The sequence below is a fragment of the Scyliorhinus torazame genome, chromosome 4 (genome assembly GCF_047496885.1).
Source record: "Scyliorhinus torazame isolate Kashiwa2021f chromosome 4, sScyTor2.1, whole genome shotgun sequence".
Classification (NCBI taxonomy): domain Eukaryota; kingdom Metazoa; phylum Chordata; class Chondrichthyes; order Carcharhiniformes; family Scyliorhinidae; genus Scyliorhinus; species Scyliorhinus torazame.
Genome location: NC_092710.1, coordinates 262,259,643 through 262,273,619, shown reverse-complemented (window position 1 = coordinate 262,273,619; position 13,977 = coordinate 262,259,643). Strand labels below are relative to the sequence as shown.

Sequence of the window (13,977 nt, the reverse complement as noted above, 5' to 3'; positions counted from 1 at the left end):
AAAGAAAGATAATTAAAGACATGTGTGAATATCTGTTCACAATTAACTTCAGATACTCCATGGTAGTACTCTGTTAGACTCTTATTCTTAACTATTAGCAGTTTCCTGCATATTATAACACTATTACATAAATAAATATTCATTAAATGTTTCCTTCACAGAGCTAATTGATGTTCTGCTCTACAGTTCTGTCAAAGGTTTGGCACATTCTTTCAATTTTTTCGCATTCTTTCAATGTTTTCGCCCCACCCATTCATGTACCTGAATAAAGTTGGAGAGAAGACAGTCAAGGGAGAGTGGCGCAGCACTGCATAAATCCATGAGCTGAATCCAAAATTGGTCAGTTTCGCACCAATGTCAAATGTGAAAGAGTAAAGATTGCAAAACTGATTCAAAATATACAAGTGGATTCTGACACAACTCTTGAGACATGGCCTCCTAATTATACTAAACAAAACGATGGGAAAGTAAATTGGTTGGGTTGAATTGTCCTGCTTTTTATGGGCAGGACATAGCTGGGCAATTTTCCACATTGTCGGATAGATGACTGTGTTGTACCTGTACCAGATAGCTTGGCTAAGGGTATGGCTAGTTCTGGAGCACAAGTCTTTAGTATATAATCGGATGTTATCAGGACTCATAGCCTTCGATCTATCCAGTACGTACAGCCATTTCTTGATACCCATGGAATAAATAGAGTTGGCTGAAGATTGACATCTGTCAACTATATTGACATCAGGCAGGAGAATGGGGATGAGAAAATATCAGCCATGATTGAATGGCGGAGGAGACTCGATGGGCCGAGTGCCCTAATTCTGCTCCTATGTCTTATGGTCTTATGGACATCCACAACTGAAGACGACTACAAATGTTTCATGCTTTAGGGTAAATAGAATTGAGGTACAGATCAGCCAAAACTAAGAGAATGGCAAAACAGTTGCAAGGACTAGATAGTCTTATTTCTAAATAACTTATAGAACATTTGCATTGTCAGGTGAGCTACGTTTTCCTTACAATTCCTTAGGAACACTAAGGAAAACTTATCTCACCTGACCAATCAAGATCACTAAAATGTACAGAGCATGGGAGAGTTCAAATAAGATTCAAAAATGCAATGAGAATCTGGACCCTCTACAGAACATTAGCAGCACACCAAGCACACAGCAACTGTGTCAATTGGATCAAGTCACAAAATATCTATCATTGCTCTGATTTAGTTTCTTACAATTGGTTTTCATTTATGTTCTTTTATTCACTTGGCAAAACACATGCAAAAGAAAATTGTAATATACAAGAGTTATATTTGAATTATATTAATGGTGCTTGTACTCGATGGTGTTCGCAAGTGTACCTTGGTCAACTCCACTAAGTATTGGCTGATTATTGTGGGAAGGTTCCTCAACTTTATCTTCTGCATATTCATCACCTTCTTCCAGAGGTTCCTCTGCAAAGGCCCTTCGGTTGTAATCGTCTCTTTTGTAAATGAACTGGGCAGCTACAATATCAAAATAAATGCAGGTAAGTATATAATTTTCAAATGGTCATTTGGTAGTATAGAACTCGAGTATTGCTGATAAAGGAGACATGCTACCAAAGCTTTTTGTCTTGTACTCATCATTTTCCAATCATAACAGGGAAACAGCAATTTATACCATGAGAAGAGAATGCTAATTGGTTGAAGCGTTACCGTGGAGAATGGCCTGTTAACTGCAAATTCAAACCAGGTTGAGTATGGTAACGGCATTGCACTCTCTTCTCATACACTAAATTGTTGTTCCTCGTTACAATTGGAAAATTCTTTTGAGTTACCCTGGTGAACGGAACACAAAAGCTTTAATAGCATATCTCAAATTTTCAGCAATGTATAGATTTCAATGACGTATAGCAAATATGTTAACATATGCAACCAAGAACAGAGGATACTGGAAAAACTCAGCAGGTCGAGCAACACCTGTAAGGAGAGAAAGCAGAGTTAACATTTTGAGTCCTTTTGGATCTTCATCAGACCTGAGAGAATGTTAGATTTTAAATTATAGCTGTGAGAAATTGTAACAAAATGTAACAACCTTAAGAACAAAAGATAGATGGCCAGCTGTGAAAAGGGGAGAGGGGGTTGCATTGAGGCAATACATGTATGGGATATTTTTTTTTTTTTTTTTAAGGGTTTAAAGATGGAGGAGAAGGTTAAAATCTAAAACAGCCGAAGTTGAGTCCCGAGGGCTTCAATGTGCCCGGAAGATGAGATGTTGTTCCTCGAGCTTGCGCCTGGTTTCACTGGAACATTGCAGCAGGCCAAGGGCGGATACGTGGGCATAACCATGTATTGCCTCAATGTAATATTCTCTCTCTCCCCCCCGCCACACACACACACACACACACACACACACACACACACACACACACACACACACAGCCATCTGTCTTTTGTTCTTAAAGTTGCTACATTTGTTGCAATCCCTCTCAACTACGCTTTAAAATCTAACACATTCTCTCTCCTCAGTTCTGACGTAGAGCCAAAAGGATGCAAATCGTTAACTCTGCTTCTCCTGACAGATGCTGCCAGACCTGCTGATTTTTTCAGCTTGTTCTTGTTTCAGATTCCAGCATCTGCTTATGTTTTAACATATGGTTTCATTTGTACAAATATGAATTATGTGTTTTCCCATCCAGGCTATAGGTGAAACTATATAGCCACCCAACAATAATTATTTCAAAAACTGGAAAAATATATCTACTGACTGATCAGTAACTCCCTCATCACATCTTATGGTCAAATATTGAGTTGCACAAATAGAAATTGCAGACAGATCTACCCAACTACATGAAGTAAACCTCTGTAGGAGTTGCTAGTAATCAACAGAGGTCATCGAAGACAGAAACCGAACTGGAATAAAAATAGTATCTATTTAATAGCTCACAAGAGAGGGAGGCTAATGAAGCACCAATATTTAAAAGAGGACAAATCAGAAGCAGGAAATTATAGCTTCATTAGCTTAACTTCAGTTATTAGAAAGTTGTTAGAAGAGATCATTACAGGTAATCTGTACAACTAACTCAATAGAGCACGTATCATTAATGCCTCATAAGGTGGCTTCTGGAAAAGAAAGTCATGTCTCACACATTTACTTAAATTATTTGAGCTAACTAAGTTGGTAATGGAGGGAAATTGCATATTTGAATTTTAAGAAACTTTTTGGAAAATTGCTGCATAACAGGTTACTCAAGATTGTGATACAACTGCTCTTCAGGATCTGAATTAAGGTTCTAGATGAGCTCTCTCCAAGTTCACAAATGACAACATAATCTGCTGGTGACACAGATACAATGGGAAAATGGTACCTAGAAGATGTAATTTCATATAGATAAATGTAGTGTCAAGCATAGAGATAGCTCTAATGCCAAGCATGCCATTCCTGACACAGAATTGAAGTCTATTGAGTGGGAAAGGAACCTAAGAGTTTAAGTTTATGATGGTGTACATTCTGAAGATGAAGTTAACGAGAACGAAAATAAAGCAACGCACTAGGAGTTATGGACAGTGCGGAAGGATGTTGCAGGTTACAGAGGGACATAGATAAGCTGCAGAGCTGGGCTGAGAGGTGGCAAATGGAGTTTAATGCAGAAAAGTGTGAGGTGATTCATTTTGAAATGAGTAACAGGAATACAGAGAACTGGGCTAATGGTAAGATTCTTGGTAGTGTGGATGAGCAGAGAGATCTCGGTGTCCATGTACATAGATCCCTGAAAGTTGTCACCCAGGTTGATAGGGTTGTTAAGAAGGTGTACGGTGTGTTAGCTTTCATTGGTAGAGGGATTGAGTTTCGGAGCCATGAGGTCATGTTGCAGCTGTACAAAACTCTGGTGCGGCCGCATTTGGAGTATTGCGTGCAGTTTTGGTCGCCGCATTATAGGAAGGATGTGGAAGCATTGGAAAGGGTGCAGAGGAGATTTACCAGGAAGTCGCCTGGTATGGAGGGAAGATCTTATGAGGAAAGGCTGAGGGACTTGAGGCTGTTTTCGTTAGAGAGAAGAAGGTTAAGAGGTGACTTAATAGAGGCATACAAGATGATCAGAGAATTAGATAGGGTGGACAGTGAGAGCCTTTTTCCTCGGATGGTGATGGCTAGCACGAGGGGACATAGCTTTAAATTGAGGGGAGACAGATATCAGAGGTAGGTTCTTTACGCAGAGAGTAGTACGGGCGTGGAATGCCCTGCCTGCAACAATAGTGGACTCGCCAACATTAAGGGCATTTAAATGGTCATTGGATAAACATATGGATGATAAGGGAATCGTGTAGATGTGCTTTAGATTGGTTTCACAGGTCGGCGCAACATCGAGGGCCGAAGAGCCCGTACTGCGCTGTTATGTTCTATGATGCATTGTGAGAACAGTACAATATAAAACAAAAAGAACAAGTGCCTGGTTACTCCTCTACTGGAATACTTCATAGAATCAGAGAATTTACGGTGCAGAAGGAGGCCAGTTAAGGTCCCTCAGAAGGTGAGTAATATTGAGAATAAAGGTGCAAGAAAGGGTCACCAGAAGGATACCTGTTTAAGAGACTTTAGTTTTCACAATAACTTGAGAGAATGATGAAGGCACTAGACTGGACTATGCTTGGAATGATGATTTGAACTAGACAGGTGAGGGAATACAGAGGATTCCGCATTTGAGCTATGAACACATAGAACTTGGTTAAATCTGAGGAAGCATCTCTCTATGCAGAGTTATTGTCACTTAGATTAAGCTACCAGCTTATGTAGTGAATATAGATCCATCGTAATAGTTCAATAAGCTGGACACGCGCTTTGTTATGGCTAATATCACTGTGCAAATATGGATGGGGTGTTGGGCATACACTTCATGTTCACTGATCTCCTGACAACATTATGATCACCTTTGGGGGCTCTCCAATTTAAATTTTCACCTGATTGACCTCGCAGTTTTTTAAAAAATTGTTTTCACCTTCCAGGTGATTGCATGACTGCCAATGAAAAGGAACCCTGGGGCCATGATGACTCATTGCACAATAACTGTTTGGGACAGGCTGTATGGACCAACCTGTCCATTTTTTCATATCCTTGCACAATTCGAGTTGCTAAAACTTAGAACAAATAACATTAGATGGCTACCACACTAAATGTTTAAATTAAGGGAAGTCAGAGGAATGGGATAAACACAATGAGCCTCCATCTGGCTGTATCAATAGTAAAATACAGCTATCCACCAATTTCGTATATGCTTCCAATCAGGACTTTCTCAAGGTGATGGAGGAAGTAAAGGAACATTTTACACAAATTTTGTTCAACAACAAATTCTTAATCAACTTCTTTGATTTCTCTACCTGAAGTCAAGTATTTGTAAGCTCATAGCTCCTGCAATTGTGGTGTTGCAAGCAGTATGACTGGAGAAATGGGTTACATTTTCCAAAATGTTAAAAATGTTCCCAAAAAAGCTATTCATAATTTTAGTGAACATTTCTGAGGATACATGAGTATCAGAATATTCATTGTAAAAATAAGAATGTACATGCAAAAAGGTGTTAGTGACATGTAGTCTCGTTTCTTGACTTTAATGGAAATTACTCATCAGGTTTAGCTTGTGTAAGTACTGCAAAGAAATGTGATAACATTAACAAACCTGTTGCTGGAGAAATGCAGTAATCATCCTCTACTGACTGGCCATAGACGTCATCATCTTCAAAATCTAAAAATAAATTGCATTGACTGATTTTTAGAAACTGGTAAAATGATGAGCACTGAAAATATGAAATAAAATAGAGGCCACTAGGAAAAGTTGAAACAGCTATTGATTTCCTTAATTCTGGGACAGTAACACTAGTCTGTTCACGTCTACTTCCATTCCCTGGAGAGTCCCATTTTTACACTTTTAATTTTTTTTTAAACTAAAAGATAATGCTAAATAAAATAACGAGTGAAATAGGCAGTAGCCCATCAGCATCTTCTCAAGACAGTCAGTAATATATGTGGCCTTGCCATCACTATCCACATCCCATGAAGTGCTACTGAAGAAACTCAATTAAAATCTGTTTCAATCCTTGGCCAGAACCCAGGTCATGGAGGAGATCCTGTTAGGACCCAATAACATTGAGCTTAAAGTAGACAAAGTTTGAGATTCAAGACGGAAGTCCAAGATACCATGGGCTTTGAATAAACAAATAAACTTTACTGTACATGTTTGAAAACAATTTACAATGAATTGACAGGCAATTTGTAGTTGAAAGCACCATACTATAGAATAAACGCCAAATGTGACCAAATACAATTCCATGGATTTCTCAACAAACACATAGACATTTGTCACAATGTGAACCAACCAATGAAACTTTGTCTTTCTCATAAGTTTCCAACCTTCACCTTCAAAGATCTTGCCTTGGAATTCTCTCCAAGAGTAGCTCCAACTCGATTGGCTTCAACGATAGCCCACCTCAGAGTTTCAATCGCGCCTTCCAAGATTCCGTTTCCCTGGAGTCGCAGAGTACACGCAACCTTCAACTTACAAGCACAATTTCAGATCTTCAGCCATGCCATGTAGAACACCACTGCTGCAAAGGGCACTTCTGCACCTAGGATGCACAGCACGAGGTCACCAATCTTTGGCTGCCTTCATGGATCTTCCGGATTTTCTAGAACCCACTTCACTTAAAGTATGATAACTGTAGCCCTTTTCATGTTTTTAAACGTAGCTGGAAACATTTTCCTGTCCCTGTCTTTGTCCCTTACCTCTGGGCCATTTCCTGGCTGACAGACACAAACACTGAATGACTGAAATCCCCAAGAAGTGCTATGCACTAACTCTTGAACTGATCTGGAGCTCTATCACAATCCACCCAAGAGGGTTCCGCCCTTGTTACTAGGCAGGAACAAATGTACATGTTATAATCTTCATAGTCTGCTAACGTAGCACACAAGAGGCACAGAATGAATGGATTTCATTACAGGAAGACTACTAACAGGAAAAGGTTCAAAGAAGGAGCTGCTGTTGGAAGAAACAGCATTAAACCATGTGTACCATATTTAAACCATATTTAGTAAACTTGGCTATTTGGCACATATTTCAGTTATTGCAACCTATCCAATTAGTTTGGAGACGATAAATAACTCAACAATCTTGGCAGAATTTATCCTCCTTCTAAACTTTTATTTTGCTACATTTTAAACAGATATAACCAAGTAACCGTTTTATAGAAATGCATTCAAGTTAAGAGTTCAAGGTTCAGATGGAAATTCTGAACAGCTTTGACAACCGACAAGAAAAGTCAGTAAGCTTTTCAACCACTAATAGTAGGTGGATGGGGAATTCTCCCAATGGCCTGGCCAACATTTATTCCTCAACCAACACCAAAAACAGATGGTACAAAAACAGAAAATGCTGCATAAACTCAGCAGGTCTGGCAGCATCAATGGAGAGAGGAACACAGTTAACATTTCGAGTCAATATGACTCTTCTTCAGAGCAGAAGAGTCATATGTGTCATAATATCCACGCATGTATATAATGAGATGCAGACAGGCAGTGATTGACACACAGGATGACCAGTAAGCACACAGCACAGTGCAGCCAATCACCAGACAGGACACCAGCACTATAAAGCCAGAGGGCACTTGGTTTCCCGCTCTCTGGACCCAGCCACTGAGACAGTCAGAGTCCACGAGCTAGCAGTGCAAATACCATGCGGTAGCTAGTAAGTCTGGTCAGGCTAGTGCAAGGTCTCCAGTCAGTTCAGTATAGTGTCGACCCACAGTTAAATATGTATGTTAGTTCTATTGTTCAATAAAACCATGTTGGATCTTCTACAGTGTTGGAGGTCTGTTACTCGCATCGCTGCATCAAGTGCAGTCCACACCGAACCGACCTGCCTAACACATCATGGTACCACAGAGTGATACGGAAAATTGATGGACCTACCTCGAATGAATCAGCATTGACCAGCAAGCAGCCATCCAGTGACATGGAAACCATCCAGCCTCCTCCGCAGCTCTGCATCTCCGGCAACCTCGGCGCAAATTGGAAGCTCTTCAAGCAAAAGTTCCTCTGGTACATCGAGGCCTCCGACCTCGAAGCAGCATCGGATGCCAGGAAGATCGCGCTATTTCTCGCCACCGCGGGGGACCACGCCATCCACATCTACAACTCCCTCACGTTCGCTGACGGCGAAGACAAAACAAAATTCAAAACAGTCCTGCTGAAGTTTGACAGCCACTGCGACATTGAGGTGAATGAGAGCTTTGAACGTTTTCCAACAGAGGCTTCAGGGTAAGGATTAACCTTTTCAGTCCTTCATCAACCATCTCCGCATCCTAGCGCAGTCATGTAACTATGGCTCGACGGCTGATTCCATGATCCGGGATCAGATTGTTTTCGGGGTCCACTCCGACTCCCTTCGGCAGCAGGTCCTGACAGTCAAACAGTTGACCCTCTCTGTCGCTATCGAGACGTGCGTTGTCCATGAGCATGCTAAGAATCGTTACTCCCACATCAGGGCGGCAGAAACTGCGAAGCTGGCCTCCCACGAGGCGGAACGGGTGCAGGCACTGAGCATCGAGGAGAGTGGCCGTTTCGCGCGCTTTTCCCGGGTCCCTGCGCAAGCGCGCCACGATTGAGTGGACAATAAGCCAGACAGCCCGACTGTGTAGGTGCGAACGTCGACTAACCGCATTGCGCATGCGCGATGGCGCACGGAACGTGATGTCAGCGTCATGACGTGTCCGAATTGTGGCTCCGCCCACTTAAAGCGGCAATGTCCAGCAAAGGACGGCGGTGTCTACAGTGTGGCAAGCTTGGCCACTACGCAGCCCTTTGCAGATCTGCTCCACCGCTCAGCAGTCAGCGATCCCAGCTGAGGCGCAGAAATGTTCGCTCAATACAACAAGGCATGCAGAGTACGATCCCGACAGCCCAACGGACCCTGATGCTGAGTGCCTCAAGTCCCCGGGTGGGCATCATAACTACACATGCGCTGCCTTCCACCACACCTACACAACACCTCTCGATCCTCAGTGTGGATCCCGACGACGAGTGGTCTGCAGTCCTCAGTGAACAAGGCCCGCATCCGGTTCAAACTGGATACCGGCACATCGGCGAACCTCATCTCGAAATCCGACCACAACACCATCCGCGCCAAACCAAGCATTCTTCCACCGGCCTGCCAGCTCCTTGACTACAATGGCAACGCCATAGCTGCCAGTGGCTCGTGTCAACTTTGGGTATCCAATAAGGCAATCAAGGAATGAATGTAAAAGTTTCTTTAAATACATTAAAAACAAACGGGAGGCAAAAGTAGACATTGGGCCGCTCCAAAATGACGCTGGTAATCTAGTGATGGGAGACAAGGAAATAGCTGAGGAACTAAATAAGTACTTTGCGTCAGTCTTTACAGTAGAAGACATGAGTAATATCCCAACAATTCAGGAGAGTCAGGGGGCAGAGTTGAATATGGTAGCCATCACAAAGGAGAAAATGCTAGAGAAACTAAGAGGTCTAAAATTTGATAAATCTCCGGGCCCAGATGGGCTACATCCTAGAGTTCTAAAGGAGATAGCTGAAGAAATAGTGGAGGCGTTAATTATGATTTTTCAAAAGTCACTGGAGTCAGGGAAAGTCCCAGAGGATTGGAAAATCACTGTTGTAACCCCCCCTGTTCAAGAAGAAGCCAATTAGCCTAACCTCAGTTGTTGGCAAGATTCTAGAATCCATCGTTAAGGATGAGATTTCTAAATTCTTGGAAGTGCAGGGTCGGATTAGGACAAGTCAGCATGGATTTAGTAAGGGGAGGTCGTGCCTGACAAACCTGTTAAGAGTCCTTTGAAGAGATAACAAATAGGTTAGACCAAGGAGAGCCAATGGATGTTATCTATCTTGACTTCCAAAAGACCTTTGATAAGGTGCCTCACAAGAGACTGCTGAGTAAAATAAGGGCCCATGGTATTCGAGGCAAGGTACTAACATGGATTGACGATTGGTTGTCAGTCAGAAGGCAGAGAGTTGGGATAATTGGTTCTTTTTCGGAATGGCAACCGGTGACGCGTGGTGTCCCGCAAGGTTCAGTGTTGGGGCCACAGCTGTTCTCTTTATATATTAACGAAACAGATGACAGGACTGGGGGCATTCTGGCTAAGTTTGCCGATGATACAAAGGTAGGTGGAGGGGCAGGTAGTATTGAGGAGGTGGGGAGGCTGCAGAAAGATTTAGACAGTTTAGGAGAGTGGTCCAAGAAATGGCTGATGAAATTCAACATGGGCAAGTGCGAGGTCTTGCACTTTGGCTTGGACTATTTTCTAAACGGTGACAAAATTCATAATGCTGAAGTGCAAAGGGACTTAGAGAATCCTGGACTAGGACTCCCAACGGTAAACTTGCAGGTTGAGTCCGTAATTAAGAAAGCAAATGCAATGTTGTCATTTATCTCAAGAGGCTTGGAATATAAAAGCAGGGATGTACTTCTGAAGCTTTATAAAGCACTAGTTAGGCCCCATTTAGAATACTGTGAGCAATTTTGGGCCCCACACCTCAGGAAGGACATACTGGCACTGGAGCGGGTCCAGCGGAGATTCACATGGATAATCCCAGGAATGGTAGGCCTAACATACGATGAACGTCTGAGGATCCTGGGATTATATTCATTGGAGTTTAGGAGGTTGAGGGGTGATCTAATAGAAACTTACAAGATAATGAATGGCTTAGATAGGGTGGACGTAGGGAAGTTGTTTCCATTAGCAGGGGAGACTAGGACCCGGGGGCACAGACTTAGAATAAAAGGGAGTCACTTTTGAACAGAGATGAGGAGAAATTTCTTCAGCCAGAGAGTGGTGGGTCTGTGGAATTCATTGCCACAGAGGGCGGTGGAGGCCGGGACGTTGAGTGTCTTTAAGACAGAAGTTGATAAATTCTTGATTTCTCGAGGAATTAAGGGCTATGGAGAGAGAGCGGGTAAATGGAGTTGAAATCAGCCATGATTGAATGGTGGAGTGGACTCGATGGGCCGAATGGCCTTACTTCCGCTCCTATGTCTTATGGTCTTATGGACACTGCAGTTTGAAATCGCCGGGCCTGACAGTGCATCTCTGCTCGGTGCTCGTGCCTGAAAACTCCTGAACCTTGTTCGACGCGTCCACACCATGTCACATCACCGGCGACGGCCTCGCCCGATGGAAACTTGCAAGCCGACATAGATGACATCATCACGCAGTACCACAGCGTGTTCGACGGAATGGGCACACTTCCATACCGATACAAAATCCTGCTCAAGCCGAACGCCACCCCTGTAATTCATGCACCTCGCCGGGTGCCGGCACCCTCAAGGATCGTCTGAAGAAGCAATTACAGGACCTCCAAGACCAGGCCATCATATCAAAGGTTACAGAGCCCACAGACTGGGTCAGCTCCATGGTCTGCGTCAAGAAGCCGTCAGGGGAGCTTCGCATTTGCATTGACCCTAAGGATCTAAACCGCAACATCATGAGGGAGCATTACCCGATACCAAAACAAGAAGAGTTGACCAGTGAGATGGCTCATGCCAAATTCTTTACTAAGCTCGACGCCTCCAAGGGTTTTTGGCAAATACAACTGGACGCGTCGCAAGTTGTGCACGTTCAACATCCCGTTTGGTCTTTACTGCTACAACCGGATGCCTTTTGGCATCATATCTGCCTCCGAAGTATTTCATCGCATCATGGAACAGATGATGGAGGGCATCTAGGGGGTTTTGAGTGTACGTTGACGATGTCATTATCTGGTCCACAACGCCTCAGGAACACATCGCTCGCCTCAAGCAGGTATTCCAAAGAATCCATGAACACGGTCTTCAGCTCAACAGGGCCAAGTGCTCATTTGGTAAATCGGAGATCAAATTCCTCGGTGACCACATCTCGCAGCAGGGTGTACGGCCAGATGGCGACAAGGTCTCGGCGATCAACGCCAAGAAGACCCCGGAGGACAAAAGGCGGTCCACCGCTTGCTCGGAATGCTCAACTTCCTCGGGAAATTCATTCCCAATATGGCATCCCACACCACGGCCCTCCGCATCTCGTCAAAAAGTCGACGGAATTCCAGTGGCTTCCCACGCAAGAAGAGGAATGGCGCAAGCTGAAAGCAAAACTCATGACAGCCTCGGTCCCAGCGTTCTTCAACCCAACCAAGGAAACCAAGATATCAACTGATGCAAGCCAGGACGGCATTGGGGCGGTGCTCCTTCAGTGGGATGACTCCGCGTCCTGGGCTCCAGTGGCGTACACTCAGATTGAGAAGGAGTGTCTGGGCCTCCTAACAGGGATAGTCAAGTTCCACGACTATGTTTATGGCCTGCCGAAATTCACGGTAGAGACGGACCACAGGCCTCTAGTCCACATAATCCAGAAGGATTTAAACGACATGACACCTCGGTTACAGCGTATTCTTCTAAAGCTACGCGGCTACGACTTCGAACTGGTTTACACGCCAGGTAAAGAGCTGATCGTTGCAGATGCCCTATCCAGATCCATTAACACACCGCATGCATAAAGTGACTTCATCTGCCACACAGAAGCCCAAGTGCAGTTGTGTGCCTCGAACCTTCCGGCCTCCGACGAACGGGTGGTCCAAATTCGTGAGGAGACAGCCAAGGATCCTCTGCTGCAGCGCGTGATGCAGCACCTCAGCAATGGCTGGCAGAAGGGACAATGTCCCCAGTTCTATAACGTAAAAGACGACCTGAAGGTGGTGGAGGGAATCCTTCTGAAACTCAACAGAATCGTAATTCCTCAGAGTATGCGTGCTATGGTGCTGGGTCAACTCCATGAGGGTCACCTTGGAGTCGAGAAATGCCGACGCAGAGCTCGGGAGGCGGTCTATTGGCCGGGCATCAGCCAGTACATTGCCGACACTCCTCAACTGCCCTACCTATCAGAAGTTTCAGCCAGCTCAACCCAAAGAAACGTTGCAGCAGCACGAGATCGTGACCTCTCCATGGTCCAAAGTAGGTGTAGACCTTTTCCACGCCAAGGGGTGTGACTACGTACTCCTAGTCGACTACTTCTCCAGTTACCCAGAAGTAGTGAAACTGTCCGACCTCACATCGAAGGCGGTAATCAAAGCCTGCAAAGAAACGTTCGCCAGGCATGGGATACCGCTCACGGTAATGAGCGACAACGGTCCTTGCTTTTACAGCCAGGAATGGTCTGACTTCGTACAGTCCTACAACTTCCGTCACGTAACCTCCAGTCCCCACTACCCGCAGTCAAATGGGAAGGCCGAAAAAGGGGTCCACATTGTAAAGCGGCTGCTGTGCAAAGCTACAGATTCAGGCTCCGACTTTAACCTGGCGATGCTGGCATACAGGGCGACCCCACTGTCCACTGGGTTGTCTCCAGCCCAGATGCTCATGAATCGCACTCCGAGAACCACAGTTCCAGACATCCACGTTCCCGACCTTGACCACCTCACGGTCCTACAGAAAGTGCAGCAGTCACGGGCCCAACAGAAAGCCACGTACGATGCCCATGCCACGGATCTGCCTGAGCTGGCCCCAACTGATCATGTTCGCGTACAGTTGCCGGAGGGCTGCTGGTCAGCCACAGCTGTTGTGCTCAAACAAGTGGCCCCAAGATCATTCCTTGTCCGCATGGCTGATGGCTCCCTGCTACGGCGCAACAGACGGGCACTGCGAGGAGTTCCACGCCCGCTACCTGACCAGTGTGCCCTGCCGCCTACGATGCCTCCTCTGGACCTACCCTACCACGAGGCCACCGATCTACGAGCAATCCTGCCGGTCCACGCGCCCACCGCAATGCCAGCGATCCTACCTCTCCAAGCGCAGGCGGCTCCTAATCTGCCTCTGCAGCAATCAACTATAATTCGGCGCCCACCACAAAGACTGAGCTTTTGTACATTTTTGTGATTTCATCAATTGGACCTCTGTAAATATAGTTTTGTTTGCCATGTATCTGCATTATCGCAACCTTCCTATGTATATACGTTC

At 44.7% G+C, this 13,977-nt stretch overlaps 1 protein-coding gene across 2 annotated transcripts in view; it reads right to left on the bottom strand.

The window, feature by feature from the left end:
* The window catches only part of hbs1l (HBS1-like translational GTPase), a 264,743-nt gene that overhangs the window by 235,631 nt on the left and 15,135 nt on the right, over positions 1 to 13,977 (bottom strand). For both annotated transcript variants that reach the window (XM_072499712.1, XM_072499713.1), the window contains exons 2-3: positions 5,644 to 5,709; positions 1,352 to 1,495 (exon numbers count right to left, since the gene is read on the bottom strand). In XM_072499712.1, the coding sequence (XP_072355813.1) occupies positions 1,352 to 1,495; positions 5,644 to 5,709 (210 nt within the window). The remainder of the gene's footprint in view (positions 1 to 1,351; positions 1,496 to 5,643; positions 5,710 to 13,977) is intronic.